This window comes from Euleptes europaea, chromosome 17 (genome assembly GCF_029931775.1).
Source record: "Euleptes europaea isolate rEulEur1 chromosome 17, rEulEur1.hap1, whole genome shotgun sequence".
In the NCBI taxonomy this organism is placed as follows: domain Eukaryota; kingdom Metazoa; phylum Chordata; class Lepidosauria; order Squamata; family Sphaerodactylidae; genus Euleptes; species Euleptes europaea.
In genome coordinates this window covers 2,213,514-2,232,970 of record NC_079328.1, presented here as the reverse complement: position 1 = coordinate 2,232,970, position 19,457 = coordinate 2,213,514, and the positions used below count along the sequence as shown (strand labels likewise).

Below are 19,457 nucleotides of genomic sequence, written 5' to 3'. Positions count from 1 at the left end.
CTCTGTTGAGGAAGGCCATGGCCAACCACCTCTCCTTCTCACTTGCCTTGAAAGCCACTCGCTGGGGTCGCCATAAGTCAGCTGTGACTTGACGGTGCTTTACACACGCTTTTTCTTTTCATAACAATGTGAGGTTAGGTTGAAAGAGAGAGTGACTGACATGAACTTCTTGACTGATTGAGGATTTGTACATAAATCTCTCTAGTCTTAATCAAAGGTCTAACCACTATACCACAATGACTTTCAATACTGACTCCATTCACATTGCAATCCTAAGTACTCCTTGTGAATAAGCCCAATTTAATATAAATATCATTTTCTTCTGAGTAGGCCTGCTTAGGATTGCTCCCACTGTGTTGTAGCAGCTGCTGGTACTTAATGCCTTACTAATCTTACGGTTTGTGACAGCTGTAAATATTTATCCATATAACTATTTCCCCCCCCCCCTTGCAGAATATTAGATCCTTAATGGGAGTAGAGCGAACCAAAGGATTTTGCCAGATCGTGGTGTCATCCACTGTCAGAGATGGAATTTCCCATTTGATACAGTCTGCTGGCCTTGGAGGGATGAAGCATAACACAGTCTTGATGGCGTGGCCTCAGTCCTGGAAGCAGGCCGATAATCCCTTCTCTTGGAAGAATTTTGTTGGTATATACTACTGTGGAATTGATGCAATTATTGTAAAACCATGTAATGCAATTTGTGAAGGAATGAGCTTGCAAGCCCTTCCCTGTTCCTTCTGATTGGACCCTCTGATGGGAAGGTCTGAGGAACTCCTAGGGTGGCAGTTACAACCTGGGTAACCACCAAATGACTCTTAGAAATATTTCCTGCCAGAGTTAGTCTACTACTCTGCACCTGTGTTGCTGTTTAGGGGCCCTGCTTAGTCGCTGTGCCTTCCACTGGCCTTCTACAAGCAAGAGCAGGGGATATCTATCACAGTTTCACACTTCAGAGCTATTGTGGTCTAAAGAGGGTTTCTCAGCTGCTGCTCCTCAGTACCACACTTTAGATAGCAAAACCAAATAGGTGTGGTGTCATTTCAGAAATCAGACTTAAAGCATTTAAAATATAAAAAAGTTTAATAAATGAATAATAGAATACGCATGTTCTGTACAAGAATTCAGGCTTGGCAAGGGAAAAAGAAATGGTGAAAACATTCAGTCTTCTGTCCCTAAACAATGTTGAATTTTAGGTCAGGCAAGCTTTACTTGAAGTTGCAGTAAGTTAGTGTTCATTATCTTAGATCTCCAAGTTGGACTTACCTTTTCCCCCTGCTTCATAGGTATGTAAGATTTTTTGAATTGTATTTTATTATTTTATTCTATTTATAGTCCGCCTTTCTCATTTGGGCAAATTATACAGAGTGAGCCAATACAGTCAACAAGATGGGACATTCAGTAAACAATGAAATAGGTTTTGAGTTGCAGACCCCCAGGGGCAAGGAGGGGAGGGAGCCCAGGGATGATAATTGAAGTGATTTTATTCATTAGCCAAAATCAATTTATTGTATGGATGAAATGTTGTACTTTCTGTGACTGAATTGTTGTATATGTTGGAAGCTACTCTGCGCCTAGCTTTGCTGGGGGAGAACAGTATATGTTGAATAAAGTAAAAATAAATAAATAAAAATAAGAAAGCAGGACACCTTAGTGATATTGGTGTAGATTAGGGAGATTAAAGCCCCCCTTTCTACAGTTAGCTGAAGCTTTTTGTATGCCTGTTTGAATCCCAAATAAATTTATGAAATAGGCAATCGATTTTTGCAAAAAAAATCTTGGGGGGATATGCACCTAAAGTCCTCTCAAGACATAAATAATACATAGAATAATATTTATTTTAAGTGTGGTCATTCTACCCCAGATACTCAAGTTAAAGAGGCCCATCTATCAACGTCTTGGGAAAGCTGTTTCAGAATCCACTTCATATTTATTTGAATTCAGGAATGATCTCTCTTGGAACAATAAGGCCAAGACTTTAACAGATTCAGCATCAACATCAAAATGGCCACAGGCTGCAAATATCAGATGAAACTGGTTCTCCCAAAGACAGGGCATGAGATTTATCTCAATTTATGCAATATCCTGATATCTCCCCAAGTTCAGTGATGAGGTTCATGAATTCTATAAATGATTGCTCAGGATCAGACAGCAGAAACAAGGCATCATCTGCATACAACATGAGCTTGAATTCCGTATTCCACACTTTGATACTTTTCATGCCCATTGATCGCTGGAGGGCACTTGCCAAGGGCTCTAGAGCCAGGTCAGATAGTAGAGGCAAGAGAGGGCAACTGTGGCATATGCCACAGGCAACAGCAAAACTCTTTGAGTAGTAACTACTCTAGAACAAAGTTCTTTATAAAGGATCTTTACCCAGTTAATACATTCTGAAGGGGTGACAAAGGATTGCGTCACAGATTGCAGAAACTTCCAATTAATTTTTGGTCTTCTGTGCAGTCCCACATTGAGACTGCACATGTGCAGGTCTGTAACCAGATGTTTTTCTACATATCTACCACTAGGGGGCACAGCAGATTGGCTCAGTTACGTCTGTTCCTGCCCAAACGGTTACATGTACCGACGCTGCTGCACCCTTTCCCCTGAGTTCCTTCTTTGCCGCTATCGGAGCAAGACATCTCAGCAGCTACCTCTTGTCTTCATTGTTTTCTTCTTGATTCCTTTGGTCAGATTGTCATCTTTATTCTCCCCATACACCCCCCTAATTGTGGTGGTGTAGGTATTTGGATAGCCCAGAAAAGTCTATTTAAGAAATGCACTGACTGTAGTGCTAAACTCCCACAGTCTGACGGACACGCTTTATGTCTGTTCTGCCTCGGAGAGGGTCACAATATGGACACATGCAAGGCATGTCAGAAATTCACATCTAAGACGAGTGACAGAGCCTCCAAACCTAAGGCAACTTTATGGGAGAAGACCCTTCAGGCCTCTGATCCACTGAATCTGGCGTCAGACCTGAAGGTGCCCCTGAAACCGTTGCCAGCCTCAATCGGATCCAAGCAGTTGCCACATGGATCTGAATTGAGGAAGCAGTCAGTGAAACCTTCCCCTTCACCTCTGTATTGTTCTTCAGAGACTCAATTGAAAAGGTTGAAGCCCAAGCAGAAGAAAAAAGAAAAACGTAGGTAGATGTGAAAAGGTCACAGCTATCAGAACCAGTGACAACTTTGCCCGTTGAATTCACAGAGAGAGCCTTGCCTCCTCCCAGAACACCATCTCCACGCCTTGTCGCCCCGTCACCTGTTCTCGGAAGGGGAGCCTGCTCTTGGTGGGGAAGGGGTTTTGATTCTGGACTTTGGTTCCAATTCAGCGACATTGATGCAAGACCGTCAGTCTGAACACTGATTTCCTTGCCATCAGCCCAGCTACATGTCGCTGGCTTATCTAGCCCAGTGGGGAGAATATTACAGTCACCCGACATTTTCGGCTATCCTGCACAGCAGACATAGTTGCCATCCAGCACCTTCGGCAGCAGACTCAAGAAGGCCTCTGTCTCCGCATCAGAGGGAGAAGAGCCCGAGGAATAGCCTGTTAGATCTGATGTCGGATCCGACATCACCTCGGATCCAAGCCTGGGCGAGAGAGTCAGCATCAAGTCCACTGTACCGTCCTAAAAATGTACGGGAAGCAGAGGTCTGGTTGACGTCTCAAAGAATACAGGCAAAATCAGAACAATATCTAGCAAAATTAAGAAGATGTATCCTTTCCCTATAGGCTGACAAGAATGACATGAAGAAAACATGCTGATGTGATATGATTTTTGTGACATTAATAAGAGATTAAGCTGACGTATTCGGATAACACAACATTTCCCAAAAGTTAAGGGGTCTTCTAGTATTTGCTCTAGCTATACCAAAGTTCTATTTATCTTGTATCAGTTCCTTTTAATGATTACCCCTTTGCATCAACATCCAGCTGTTCTGCTTTCTGTTGCTTCTCTAAACTTGCATTTAGAAGCCTTTCTGTAAGCTCTAGTCCTGCGGCCCCCTTAAACAGACTTCAGCAGACAACCAATACACAAAAGCAGTTTTATTGGGTAGAATCGACAGGTTTCAGAAGCCATATTCAAAAGGACACTAGTAAGGGTAAAAGGCAAGGTACATAGCATATATGGAAGAGCAAAAGGAGAAAACATTGAAAAAGTAATACCATTTAATGTCATTGACAATAATTTTGCAACTGCCAAGGACACATTTGGATCAACATCTGCTAGCAACTTGCCAGCAAGCTCTTGCTTTGTATCGGGGCTCCATTTTTAAATATACCTATAGATCCATTTCTCACGGGCCACTTTGTATTTCTTACAATCAATGAAAAAGTGCCAAATGTTATCTAGGTCCCCTGAGTTACATTCGCAAAATTGTCTTGAGAAGGGGATCCCCTGGAGTCTACCTGATAGTTCCCCCAATGGCAAAGCATTTAATCTTGCCCTAGTGTAAGCTCTAGCCCTGCGGCAAACCCACAAACAGATTCCAGCAGACGGCAAATCCACGAAAGCAGTTTTATTGGTTAGAATCGACAGGTTTCAGAAGTCATATTCAAAAGGACACTAGTAAGGGGCAAAGGCAAGGTACATAGCATATATGGAAGAGCAAAAGGAGATAACTGGTAACCCAGGCAACCCCCCTTCCAGAGGCAGGAAGGAGTACTTGGCGATTCCCACAGTATGGGAATCTATGAAGACTAAACACGGGGCATAGACTGGACAGAATAGCATAACGGCACCTGAAAGTAGCACAATCGCACCACCGCATATCATCCTCATGGCCTGCTCCTGACATTCTGCCCCCCTAAAGACCCCCCCCCACCCTTCCACCGTGGGCTTGTGAGGGTAGGCTGCATGGAATTCTTGTACTAAGCGGGGGGCCGAGACATCACAGGCGCACACCCATTCATCCTGGGCAGGACTAAAATGCTTCCAGTGGACCAGGTACTGAAGGGAACCGTAGCGAATGCGAGAATCCAGTATTTTAGCTACTTCACAATGCTCCTCCTCCCCCACCATTTCAGGCACTTCGGGTTGTGGCTCAGGATGCCATTTTTGGAGATTTTGAGAGTGTAGTGTAGGGAGGGTGGGGTTTGAGGAGGGGAGGGACCTTAGCAAGGTATGATTTCATAGAGTCCACCTTCCGAAGCAGCCATTTTCTCCATGGGATCTGATCTCTGTAGCCTGAAGACCAGTTGTAATTCCTGGAGATGTCCAGACACCACCTGGAGGTTGGCAAAACTAAACTTTCTGCAACTCTGCTACAGTAGAGAAAGCGGCCTCACTATTAGAACCAACAGCAGAGACAGTAGAGACAGCAGCTTCTCTTCTGTGGTTGGCAGCCATTTTGGATTGGGCCTGTGAGGCCGTCTTCCTCCTGCCCTCTTGAAATGACTCTAAATAGTCTCAAAGTATGCGAAAGTTGGAAACGCACACAATGCTGTTTAATTCAGGTCAATTCTGTAGAAACGAGGGCTGAATGATCGTGGAGTGGCTGAGTAGAAGTCTAGAGCTTACTCAGGCATGCTGTGTATAGCTCGGAGGCCCCACCACACTTTTAGTATATATTATGCTTTATGAGACTGTAGCATTCTGATAGCAGCCTAGATAGCCCACACTAGCGCTCCTCCTCAGAGCTCAGAAACTAAGCAGGGTTGGCCACGGTTAGTACTTGGATAGGAGACCTGCAAGGAATATGAGCATTGCTACGAAGGGAAAGGCAATGGCAAGCCACCTCTGCATGAAAACTCCAGGGTAGGGTCACCATAGGTCAGTTGTGACTTGATGGTTCACTTTACCTTTAGCATCCTGATGTTTTGAGTGGTTCCTGTTTCTTCTTTCAGACACTGTACGAGAAACTACAGCTGCTCAACAAGCCCTTCTGGTTGCCAAAAACATAGATTTGTTTCCAATGAATCAGGAGCGTTTTACTGAGGGCAACGTAGATGTGTGGTGGATCGTTCATGATGGTGGTATGCTCATGTTGCTTCCTTTCCTACTCCGACATCACAAGGTATTTGCATTTTTTTTAGTTGGGAAATTTAGCTTCTCAATGAGCACATTTGAATTGTAAGCTCCTAGGGACAGGGAATGATACTCCATAAAGCACCAAACACCTTCATAGTGCTACATAGATGGTATCCATTACCTCCTATAGTAAAGTTGGTGATCCCGTGCCCATCATGAAGTCAGCAAGACAGGACTGCCCAAAAAGAAGAGGGGTGTTTCTGCTTGTCCATGGGAGCCCTAGGTATACAGAAAAATAGGATTTCCCCCCCCCACAAAGGGTGGGAGGAGACCAAAAATGGGCAGCCATAGAATGGAGCATGCATTCTTCCTTCCAAAATCGTGGATGGCATGACATTAAATCTGGCCAGGGAAAAAGCTCTGCGTTGCTGAGGGTCGTAAAGATGGTGCAAATACGGCATAGGTTCATATATATTAAAGGGGATCCCTAAAATTAATGGGGAGCAAGTCCTGTTAGCAGCACTATCCCTGGATCCCACATGAGTCTGCTCCCTTGTGATAAAATAATGCCAAGCAGACCTAAGGTATCTTTCGTGCCAGATGTACCTGTCTGTGCCGTTGCTTGTGGAAGCTCGCAGAGAGGCTGCTCCCTCTCATCAGTTACTGAGAGGTGTTTGTGTAAGCAAGAATGCCAGCGTTTGGCAGCTACCACTGGAAATCTGCAGCCATCTGCTCTCAAAGCAGTCCCTGTTGGTTTACTGGGCAGACCCAGATTCCAGACTGTACGCCACATCTGTGGCCGGCCTGATGTTCCTCTTCTTCTGCTACTTTGGAACTCAGCACTGGCTGTGGGAAGCCTGAGGGGGAATACTCTGGGGAAACGGCTGCGTGAATATCAAGCAATAGAAGGCAACCTGCCGTCCCCAGCAGGAAGACTTCTTGAGTGAGCAACATAATTGTAAAACCACTAGAAACGTACTTACTAAATGTTTTAGATGAACTTTGGGGGAAGTTGGGACAAAAGCCAAACCTACAACCCAGACTAAATCTTACCCACGTTTTTCCTAATGAAATGTTAATTTCTGTTAACAGGTATGGAGAAAATGTAAAATGCGCATTTTCACTGTAGCTGAAATGGACGACAATAGTATTCAGATGAAAAAGGATCTTCAGATGTTTTTGTATCATCTTCGACTTAATGCTGAGGTGGAGGTTGTTGAAATGGTAAAGTATTATGTATCTGCCCTGAAATCTATTCAAAATTTCTCTCAACTGATGAACATTGTTTTAGATTTCAAATATTAAAAGGTAACGCTTGTTTATACATTTCCTCCCACTTTTCACTCCCTTGTGGGAGTCCCAGCGCAACTCTAAAAACCATTTACAAACAAAAGAGCACAACACAATTACTTGAGATATTATCCTTAAGAAGATTTCACTGATAATTGAAACCACTCTGGAAAGCAATTATTTATTCCAAGATGTCTGCTTGGACAAGAATGCCTTTGTTCTCTTTTTAGGCATCTGTAATGCTTCTGCAGGTCTCTCTTAGGAGTTCTGGTGCACACTCCTTTGGCAACAGTTCAGATACAGAGTAAATGTTCTGGGGGTTCAACATAAGGCACATTCTCCGAAGAAGTTTCGTTAGCTGGCACTTGATTATCCAGAATGCCCCGTTAACTGGCATCAGACATAGGGCAAGCTCCTCCCACTCAGCCACGGACTCCTGAGTGTTCAGACATGTGCACACCCCACTCTGCCTCTCCGGCTGGCTAGCGTGATGCCTCCAGCCAGTGCTGGGCTTCTGGCAGCCAGTGTTGCCAGCTGACGTCGTCCTGGGCTGCCCTGAGCGGTCAGGAGCCAGCTCTGCTGGTCAGCTCCAGAGCAGCGTCCAGATCTTGCCTCCTTAATGCAGGCAGTGGCTCTGCCGCATGAGGGTCTTCTCAGGCACGTGGACCACGGTGCTCCCTATAGGATGTGGTTCTGTGGCTGCAGCTTCTTCTGAGCAGGGCCAGGGCAGATCAATGAGCTTGATTATCCGGCACATTTGATAAATCGGCAACCCCCATCGCCATGAGTGCCATAACACTGTACGTTGTGATTTACCTTTTACAACCACTCTGGGCAGTAACTAGTTTTTCTGAAGGGTCCCTTTTAAAAAGGGGGTGACAGTTTGTGGGCTGGCTCCTCAACCCTTGTCTTCTAAAGCGACCTGCCAGAAAATTCTGCTGCTGCAAAGAGTCAGTGCAGGATAGACAAGGCATACCTAGATTCCAGTTACTCTCCTCCTCAGTATAATAATAGAATCATAGAGTTGGAAGGGACCACGAGGGTCATCTAGTCCAACCCCCTGCACCATGCAGGAAATTCACAACAACCTCCCCCACACACACCACCAGTGACCCCTACTCCATGCCCAGAAGATGGCCAAGATGCCCTCCCTCTCATGATCTGCCTAAGGTCATAGAATCAACATTGCTGACAGATGGCCATCTAACCTCTAAAACCTCCAGGGAAGGAGAGCTTACCACCTCCTGAGGGAGCCTGTTCCACTGAGGAATCTGCCTAACAGAATCGTTATGATAACAAAATATGAGGAACAGGGTCTACAGATGCATCCCAGAGCTCTTTGGAGGAATGGAGGAATAAAAATGTAATAAATAGAAACATAGAGTTGAAAGGGGCAGTACAGGCTATCTAGTCCAACCCCCTGCTCAATGCAGAATCAGCCTAGAACATCCCTGACAAGTGTTTGTCTAGCCGCTACTAGAAGACTGCCAGAGAGGGGGAGCTCACCACCTCCCTAGGCAGCTGATTCCAATGCTGAACTACTCTTACTGTAAACAAATTTATTCCTAATGTCCAGCTGGTACCTTTCTGCCCATAATCTTTACCAATTGTTGTGAGCCCTATCCTCTGCTGCCAACAAGAACAGCTGTCTACCTACCCCCTCTAAGTGGCAGCCTTTCACATACTTCAAGAGAGCAATCGTGTCCCCCTCAACCTCCTCTTCTTCAACCTAAACATTTTCAACTCCCTCAGCCTTTCCTCATAGGGCTTGGTCTCCAGACCCCTGATCCTCCTCGTCACTCTCCTCTGCACCTGCTCAATTCTGTCCACATCCTTTTTTAAGTGAGGCCTCCAGAACTGCACACAATACTCCAGCTGTGGCCTGACCAACGCAGTGTACAGCAGAACTATGACATCTTGCGATTTGGATGTTATGCCTCTGTTGATGCACCCCAAGATCGCATTAGCTTTTTTTGCTGCTACATCACACTGCCTGCTCATATTGAGCTTACAGTCCACCTGTATCCCAAGGTCTTGTTCACACACAATGCTATCCAGAAGTGTATCCCCCACCCAGTATGTGTACTTCTCATTTTTGTTACCCAGATGTAAAACTCTGTACTTATCTTTGTTGAATTGCATCTTGCTCACATCCACCCTCTTTTCCAGTGTGTTCAGATCTCATTGGGTTCTATATCTTCCAGGGTGTTCGCTACTCCTCCTCCCAATGTGATATCATCTGCAAATTTAATGGGTAGTCGCTCCACTCCCTCATACAGATCATTGTCCTTCAGATGGTTGCAGATGGACTCCTTTAAAATCTGCTCCAATATCTTCCCTGGAACAGAGGACAGACTGACTGGCCTGTAGTTTCCTGGGTCATCCTTCCTCCCTTTTTTGAAAATTGGGATAACATTTGCCCTTCTACAGTTTTGGAGAGCCAGCATGGTGTAGTGGTTAAGAGCAGTGGACTCTAATCTGGTGAACTGGATTTGTTTCCCCACTTCTACACATGAAGCCAGCTGGGTGACCTTGGGCTAGTTACAGTTCTCTGAACTCTCTCAGCCCCACCTACCTCACAAGGTGTCTGTTGTGGGTAGAAAAAGGGAAGGAGGTTGTAAGCCGATCTTACATAGAGATCCCAGAGGAAGTTAAAAAGATATTGGCCCCCTTTAAGTATCTTCAAATAAAAAATTATTTAGTACAATTAATTAAGAAGGGTATGTTGATACCCAGAACTCTTAATGAATATGAACAATTATTAAAATCAGATAAAGTTTCTGCAAGTAAGGTATATGGAATATTAGTACAGACGAATAGGACAATTAATCCCCCTTTTCAAGAGAAATGGAATAAAAAATTAGGTTAAGAGTTGGATGAAAAAAATGGAACTTTATACTCACAAAAGGTCAAAATTTTACAACAAGTCTTGCATTCAGAGAATATTTAAGATGACACATATGTGGCATCTTTCCCCAAACAGAGTTCAAAAAATGTGTAACTTGGACAAAAATTCTAGTAAATGTTGGTATTGTGATTCAGCTGGCGCAGATTTTCTACATATGTGGTGGAGCTGCAGTAGAGTCCAAACATACTGGAAGAAAGTGATTGAAATCATATCCAGGGGCCTTGAAATTGTTATTCCAGTAAGACCGGAAACAATTTTATTAAATTATTTTCCAGATAAACCAAAGGATATTCGAGTCATGTTTTCCCATATATTAACAGTGGCTAGAACAAATTTTGCAAAATATTGGAAAAGCAATAAATTCCCTGATTTAAATAATTGGCTTAATAAGGTTAAAGAAACCTATGCTTTAATTAAGTTGACATATTATAATAATGACAAAAATACAGAAGAACTGGACGCTTGCTGGAATATAACAATCTCAAGGATGGAAAAAACTCTCTAGTGTGTAAATTGAAGAGGGGGAGTGATGTAATTATCATTGGATTTTAAATAACTAGATAGCGATTTGTTTGGCTCACTGGTATAGATATTTTAGTTATATTGCAGCACGGTTTTAGTTTAATTTCAAGAATTTGTAGTATGTGTATTTTAGTAATGTTGTATTCCGTTTTCTTTTATTGTTATATTCTTATTTTCTCTTAATAAAAAATGGGGGGGGGGAGAGATTGTAGGCCGGTTTGATTCTTCTTAACAGCCCATTCCTGAAAAGACGGCGTGCGGAGTCGGCGGGGAAGAGGTGCAGTGGCGCCTCTTCCTAAGCCGATTTGCGCACACCGTGGCAACGAAAAAAGCTGTTTTGCGGCTTTTTTTGTTTTCAACGGGGCCAAAAGCCCCACTGAAAACAGCGAGGCGCAGGCGCAGCACCGCTGTTCCCGCCACCAGCATAACCGGCTGGACCGGGATAGGAAGCCGCCTGACCGGCGGCTTCTCCCTCGGCCCCCCCTCGGCCCGCCCCCCCTGCGCTGGCACGGCCTCTCTACACTGTTGCCGGCGCCATGGAGAGACTGCGCCGACGGAGGGGCAAGACGTGGTCCCGCCGCCTCCTAAAACATTTTGGCCCAATTCTGAGGGATGGGCTGTTAAAGGTAAAGGAAGTCAGCATATAAAAACCACCTCTTCTTCCTTTTCCTCCTGTTCCTCTGCAAGCTCTTTAGAACGTTCTTTGAGCACTCTCAGGTGCGTACCATCTAGCTCAGCAGATTTGTACTCATCCAATGCTGCCAAGTGCCTCTTAATAACTTCTCTGCCCATGTCAACCAGCAGCCTGGACACTGTGGCTTGCCTACTATCATCTCTAGATGAGCCCGTTCTCTTCTTCAGGGAAAAACTAAGGCAAAATAGAGGAAGAGGAGTTGGTTTTTATATGTCGACTTTCTTTACCACTTAAGGCAGAATCAAACCGACTTACAATCACCTTCCCTTACCCTCCCCACAACAGACACCCTGTGAGATAGGTGGGGCTGAGAGAGAGTGACTGGCCCAAGGTCACCCAGCTGGCTTCATGTGGAGGAGTGGGGAAACAGTTCACCAGATTAGCCACCGCCGCTCGTGTTGGCATTGAGCCTTTCTGCTTTCTCTCTGTCCTCTGGCAGAGTTTCTCCATTTTCACCTAACAATGGGCCTATGGCTTCTTTTCCCTTGCGTTGGTTCCTCACGTATCTGAAGAAGCTGCTCTTGTTGTAGCGAGCCTCCCTGGCCAGCATCAGCTCCCTGTGAGCTTTGGCCTCTCTGATGGCTGACCTACAGTGCCTAGCAACCTGCAGACACTCTTCTTTTGAGGTATGTCCTTGCCTCCATTTCTTGACCATTTCCTTTTTCTTCCTCAGCTCACCATGGAGTTCTGTTCATCCACATTGGCTTCTTGGATTCCCTACCATGTTTCTGACTTGTTGGAATAGTGAGGGCTTGAGCTTGCAAGAGGTCTTATTTTAGGAGAGCCCACCCCTCACGTGCTCCTTTCCCTTCCAGCATTCTTCCCCATGGAATGACCTCATCATGCCTCTGAGTTTATTAAAATCTACCCTACTAAAATCTAACAGACACATCTGGCTACAAACGTCCTTGTTCCCCCACAGCTAAAGGAATTCTAGGAGAACATGGTCACTTCCCCCTAGGGTCCCCACCACCTTCACCCTATCTACCAATTCTTGCCTGTTGGTCAATATTAAGTCAAGTATGGCCGAACCTCTCATAGCTTCCTCCAGTATTTGAAAAAGAAAGTTGTCAGCCAGGCAGGTCATGAAGTTGTGTGACTGTGGACGCTTAGCATACCAAATGAAGCTCTTAAGTGATGAGTAGCTAGTCATTTAGATTTCCATGAGGGCATCTGGTTTCTGTAATCACAAACAGTTATGCACACCTTGCATGGCTGCAACATAAGGTAGTTCTGTGGTCTCCCTTCCCCTGACTGTTTCTTCAAAATGCCCTTTGCTCTCTTTTGTATGTTAGTAGACTGTTTATATACAGCCTTTCCATTATCACTAGAGCTGGGACTGAGGTATTTCAATAATTGCTGGCTCAGTTGATCCATTTTAGTCTCTAAATTATTTATTCTTTCAAAAATAAGGTCAATTGTTTTAGCAGTCAGGTGGGAGAACTTCTTTAATGTACTAATAGCAGAACTGTCTTCCTTAACTTCCTGAGGCTGGCCATGTTAACGGCAGGCCAACGCCCAAGCCCAGAACCCGGAGCAAACAGGGAGGAGGGGTGGCACAATGGAGGGGAGAGCCGGGCCTGAAATGCCGGTCCTTGAAGGTGATCCAGCAGTCAGGAGGGCCCCACCATAAGGAAAAAGGAATTGGAGTAGCCGAGGGTTGCTGCTTCCTCTGAGTGGCCTTGTAAAGGCAGCCCGAGGGAGGGCTGGGGAGGAAGAAGAGCCAGGCTCTTGCCCAGACGACTGTGGGAAGGTCCTGGGTGCGGCTGGGGAGAGGGAGGAGGTGAATGCCACTGCTACCTGGAAGGGAGCCCTGGAGGGCCTCGTTGCCCTGGACTCCTGCCCAGTACTACCAGAATCGGACAAATACAGAAGGACCTTTCTCTGTTGCCTCTGCATTGGCAACGAGTGGCGCAGTGGGGGACCTTCTCCGAGGGCCTCATGGGATCCAGAAGCTTCCAGTTGGTGGCTCTTTGCTTAGGGCATTTTTACCAAGTTAGTCCAGAGACAGCCGAGAACAGTAGTAGTTCCAGGGCACACAAGAGTCTTGCCCTGATTTTATATATATTCCACTGGAGGAAGCAAAGTTGTATTTGTGATCATTTATCAATGGCATAGGCAAGAGCATGGGATTAGTCACTGCTTCTAATTTACATATCAGTCTGAATACGCATCAAGCAAAGAAATTTGACAGGGTATGCCCTTTAATAGAGCTAATTCAAAAGAAGATTTCACCTCATCTACCCTGTATTCCTCAAACAGTTTTGAAATCACAATACACTCCCCGCTTAACTCAGCTTAGATTGTTTTCACTGTCAGGAGTTACACTGATGACCTTTCCTCATCTCAAGAAATGTCAATTCATTTATCTCTTGCTGACATCTAGCAGCCAACTCTCTGCTTGTTAACCAGTTTGATTTGGTGCTATCAAGTCGACTGTGGTGCCGTGATAGCAAGACGAACACTTTGAATTCAGTCCATAGGCAGAAATTTTTAACATATTTCTGGTGACAACTTTGTGATAATTCTGTAGAAAAGCACATATTTTCTTACATATGTTCTATAGGGTTTCTTAGTGAATTTGATATATTAGGATACCTTTGTGTTTTATGGCACTACAATTTAAAAGATGTGGAATTTTTTAAGTTTACAACAGTTAACCAGCAGAAGCCCTTATTGTTTTCTCATGTGCACTAGTAACACACCAATCAGGTAAACCAGTCTAAAAGAGTGATTATTTCCCATTACAACCCTTAAGGGTCTGCATAGACACTTTTTGTCTGTTTTTAAAAAGGGGTTAAAAATAGAATAGTTCCTTGCAGGAATTTTAGGTTAATACTTACTGGCAAAATATCATGATTGCAACATAATTTCCTTTCAGTACAAATAATGCTTACTTATTTTTCCAGTTTGAAAATGATATTTCAGCCTTTACGTATGAGAAGACTCTTGTGATGGAACAGAGATCTCAGATGCTAAAGCAGATGCAGCTCTCAAAGAATGAAAGAGAAAGAGAGGTAATCCATTTTATTTATTTCTAATCCTTTTGTATAAGAACATAGAAATCTTAGTGCTAACCAAAAAGGGCATCCTTTCTCTCTGAGTTAGCTCTGCCATGAAGCCTGGTGCAGCCGCCGCACCAATGGTGGGTTTTGAGCAGCTCACTGAGGTGGCGTCCATCAGGAAATCCTCTGCTGAGGTGAACAGGACTATTGAATGAGGCATACTTCAGGAGACCTGCCTATTGGATTATGGCTCACTCTGACCACGGGAGTGGTGCCATTTGGGTTTCTCAGTTACTAAAGTCCGTTAGGCCATCCCTGCTTACAGACAAGGAGGCTGTGATTGACACAGAGCTCTCCCCCTCCCCACCTGCACCAGCCACTGCTTTTATTTACCAATATATAGTTGAACAAAGGGCAAGCAGGCTTAATTTCAAAATACTATAAAACAGTAAACAACAAAATCAAATAACAATGGAAATTGCAGCAAAAACACACAAAACTAAGCCTACAGCAACAGGAAAAGAAAAAAACCTAAAAGGGCAGGAGCGCTACAACAGCCAGACACTACAATTGATTTTATGGTTAAAAAATCCAAACAATTTGGCTCTGGCCCCGGGGTGGGGGGGAGACAGGCAATCCACAAGGAAGGTTCCAGCATGAAATGGACTGACACTACCGGTCAATGGTATTTTCTTTGCAGGGAGGAAGCAAGCAATTTGCAAGATCTGTGTTTTCCTAAAGACAGGGGTTTATAAGCCAGCTTTTGCACTGAAATGCCAGCCCAGTTGTCAATGCTGAAAAATATATGTTTTAAAATATTGTCGAAGGTTCATTGGTTCTTGTAGGTTATCCGGGCTGTGTAACCATGGTTAGACCACGGTTACACAGCCCGGATAACCTACAAGAACCAATAAATGTTTTGTTTGCCGGTTTCTCTTCTTACAGTAAAAAGAGATTGAGCTTCAATCTTTTCGTTGTCACACTGAGAGCAATCCACAAGACAGTTTTCAAAATTCCTTGCTTCTGTCCTACTGCATATGGCTGATTCTGTGATGTTGGGCTGCATTTTTTCCTCAAAAAGTCTAATGTTGTTAATGGCTTAAAGTGGTTGCTTATGTTCTAGGATTAATTTCATGCGATGAAACAGAAAACTTAACTAGTCATGTAATAATTTTTTATTGCTGCCATGAACTGTTCCTTTTATACCTTCAACAAGAACCTTAATTATGCTGGCATAAAATATTTTCAGCGCATTTTGTTTTGAGCCTTTTCTGCGGAATGCATTTCTCGTGTGAATTGACTGAATCTACAAAAAATCTTGTTTTGAAACAAGGAGTGGTCCTTTTGAAGAGCCCCAATGTGCCTTCCAAATTCCTTGTACTAAAACGTTAGTTAGATATCAGGCACATTACATCCAGCTCATGTATAATAAATCGTTTTTCTTCTCTCTTTGGGAAGCTGTCAAGCATTTGACATGCCTGCAGGGCCTTTGGACTGATGTTGGGCAGGCGTAGTCCTTCAAGTTTAATCACATCTTGGGCAGAAAGCAAAATGTGATGGGATATAACACATCAGTCCTGTGTCTATGGAAAGAAAGTGAAGTTATAGCCCAGTATCCGTTATGTGGATGCACTTGTTAGTTTTGGTTTTAATTTGCTGCGTCATGTTTTATGCGCTAACGTGATTAATGATCTCCTTTTCCTGTATGCTGGTTGTACCTGGTGACCCTTCCTGGCCCAGATTCAGAGCGTCACTGACGGGTCTCGTGGTTCAGTCAGAAGAAAAAACTCCTTGAGACCACAGTGCTTTGGCCAAGCTGTAGACAATCTGCTACCTAATGACATTCAAGAGGAAGAGGTAGAAATTGTACCGTGTGGTTGTTCCCTTCCCATTACAACACTTAGAGTGCCACTGTATACCACAGCTGTACTAACTGCTGTTCATCTAATTACTACTAACTGCTTGGTTAATAGGCAGGCCCAGACTTGCCCCTGCCCCGCTCCATTATGAAAAAAGCATCTAGGACTTTAGGGATTGTGATAAATATTCTTAGTTTGTGCTTTGCAACCTATTTATTCCCAAATTCGTGTGTTAGTGATTCTAACTTGATTTTTGTAGCGCTAAACAAAATCGATACATTGCTTTGGAATTTCAGCAGTCTGTTTTGATTTTCTCTGGTATCTTTTGTTGCATCCTTGGAAACACTGATCAGTACGTATATTGAGTAATGTGTCTTTTTTCAAATACTTCCTAGGAAAAGAACCAGCATGCCTTTAGCAGCTTCACTTCTCCCTTCCCACAGCATCATTCCCTTTCTCTCCAAAAATGCTAAAGATTAAAGGCAGTCCCCTGTGCAAGCACCGGGTCATCACTGACCCATGGGGTGACGTCACATCCCAATGTGTACTAGGCAGACTATGTTGGTTGTACCATTGGCTGGTTTGCCTGTGCCTTCCCCAGTCAGCTACACTGGGGATTACGGGACACTAAAAATTGTTGAAGATTGTTTTCAGTATGGAGTGGTAACTTGGATTCTGTGTACTTTGCACTGAAAAACCTTTAAAGGGTGTTCCCCCAAATGAACATTCTGTGCCAAAGTTACCGTATTTTTCGCTCCATAAGATGCACCTGACCATAAGACGCACCTAGTTTTTAGAGTAGGAAAACAAGAAAAAATATTCTGCCGAATAAAGACCCCCGTCCGGTTTCCAGGGAGTCCCTAGAAGCCGGGCGGGGGTCTTTAAACTGCTCTGCTCCCCCCCCTTCCCGGTCCGAGGCTCAGCTGTTGGGCAGGGGCCCACCCGGCTTCTAGAGACTCCCTGGAAGCCGGGCGGGGGGGGGGGGGTCTTGAAAGGCCCCAGGTTCAATCTCCGGCATCTCCAGTTAAAGAGCCCGGGCAGGTAGGTGATGTGAAAGAGCCCCTGCCTGAGACCCTGGAGAGCTGCTGCCAGTCTGAGTAGACAATACTGAATTGGGGGGGGGGGTCTGATTCATTAGAAAGCAGCTTCATGTGTTCATGTGTATTTTGGAGGGGGCTGTGAGCTCAGTGGCAGAGCCTCTGCTTGGCATGCAGGAGGTCCCAGGTTCAACCCCCAGTGGCATCTCCAGTTAAAGGGAACAGGCAGGTAGGTGATGGGAAAGACCCTGTCTGCCTGAGACCCTGGAGAGCCATGGGGAGGGGGCTGTGAACTCAGCGGCAGAGCCTCTGCTTGGCATGCAGGAGGTCCCAGGTTCAACCCCCAGTGGCATCTCCAGTTAAAGGGAACAGGCAGGTAGGTGATGGGAAAGACCCTTTCTGCCTGAGACCCTGGAGAGCCATGGGGAGGGGGCTGTGAGCTCAGCGGCAGAGCCTCTGCTTGGCATGCAGGAGGTCCCAGGTTCAACCCCCAGTGGCATCTCCAGTTAAAGGGAACAGGCAAGTAGGTGATGGGAAAGACCCCTGCCTGAGACCCTGGAGAGCCGCTGCCGGTCTGAGCAGACAGTACTGACTTGGATGGACCGAGGGGGGGGGGGCTCTGGTTCAGCATAAGGCAGCTTAACGAGGAGGGGCCCGTGGCTCAGTGGCAGAGCCTGTGCTTGGCAGAGGTACTACTGCAGGTCCCATTACTGCCTTTTTCTCTTTTCTTCCTTGCCTGTAATTAAAACGGGCAAGGGAAAGGGGGGGTGTCAGCTTTTAACTCCCTTCCTCTCCTGCTTTTCCTCCACAAGAGGGGATTCCTTGATCTGCAAAGGAAATGCTTCAGAAGAACCACTAATAAATATATATATATATATTTAGAAATCTCTCTTGTCTCTCTCTCTGGTCCTGTCCCCCCCCCTTTCACACTACAGTGACAAGTTTTAAATTGAGTCCACAGGGGAGATCCCTTCCCCACTCACCCCCCCATCCATCCCTTTTTCCCCCCAAGCCAGAGGCAAACCCCCCACCCCCACCTTTTCCCTTCAGTCCCAGCAAGAGCCTCTCCTCTCTGCCTGCCTGCCATTATGTGCAACCATCTTTTCAAGCCGGGCCTCCCTCTCCCCCTCTCTGCAGGCTGCTGTGGCAGGGAGAGGGAGCCCTTAAACATGCCTGCCTGAAAAAAAAAGCACCCTTGCCAGGATCGGCCCCTCCCTGGCTTTGCAGCACGCACTAGCCTTCTTGCTCAAGGCTACCAGCAGCAGCAGGTCTGTTTGCATGGGGGTGGGGAGGTGTTTTGCATGCCATCTTGGGGAATTGGGGGGGGGGAGAAATCTTTTCTCTCTTTCTCCTTTTGGCTATTTATTCATGGAAGGTTTTGCATTGGATTTGTCACTCTATAGAGGCACATTTTCCCCATCTGAATTCTCAAAGTTCTGCACGGGGGCTTATTGTTCAGTTTTGAGAATATGGATGGGGGAAAAGTGCATCTAAAGAGCGGCAAATCCAATGCAAAACCTTCCATGAATAAATGGCCTTTGTTTCCTGGTAGGGGCCTGCCTGCTGCAACCCTTGGAAACTATTCCTCCCCCCCTCCTTTTATTCATGCATACACACACAAGGGGGTGGAAATACATATTTGCAGGCCCCGCTTGCAAGACACCGGCAGCTCAATGCAGCAGCAGCAGCGTTGTTACGGCCCTGCAATGCCTACGCGGTGGGGATTGCCGAGGGGGAAGTGGGAGAGGGAAGAAAGGAAGGCCGGGCGGTCAGGGCGAGCGGAAAGGAAGGAGGGAGGGCCCGCGGATCGTCCCGGCGGCGGGACCCGGCCTCGCTCTTTGCCCACCCCGCCTGGTCTCCGTGCAGTGAGTGGGGGGGGAGGCGGAGGCCCCCGGTTCAGTCCCTGCGGGGCGCCTCCACTCCCTCCCGCCCCTGGCCCCGGTGAGCTCGGCGCCGCCTGGCCTCTGCCTCCCCCCCCCCACTCGCTGCACAGAGACCAGGCGGGGCGGGCAAAGAGCGAGGCCGGGTCCCGCCGCCGGGACGATCCGCGGGCCCTCCCTCCTTCCCTTCCGCTCGCCCGGCCTCCGTGCAGTGGGGATCACCGAGGGGGAAGTGGAAGAGGGAAGAAAGGAAGGCCGGGGGTTGAAGATGGTGGTGCTGGGGCGGCT

The 19,457-nt window shown here is 45.9% G+C and overlaps 1 protein-coding gene across 2 annotated transcripts in view; it reads left to right on the top strand.

Moving 5' to 3' along the window:
- SLC12A7 (solute carrier family 12 member 7) overlaps positions 1-19,457 on the top strand; it is a 199,901-nt gene that overhangs the window by 140,986 nt on the left and 39,458 nt on the right. The window contains exons 18-22 of one of the 2 annotated variants that reach the window (XM_056862480.1): positions 454-649; positions 5,851-6,020; positions 7,067-7,198; positions 14,298-14,405; positions 16,134-16,250. In XM_056862480.1, the coding sequence (XP_056718458.1) occupies positions 454-649; positions 5,851-6,020; positions 7,067-7,198; positions 14,298-14,405; positions 16,134-16,250 (723 nt within the window). The remainder of the gene's footprint in view (positions 1-453; positions 650-5,850; positions 6,021-7,066; positions 7,199-14,297; positions 14,406-16,133; positions 16,251-19,457) is intronic. The other variant, XM_056862481.1, reaches the window with a different exon arrangement.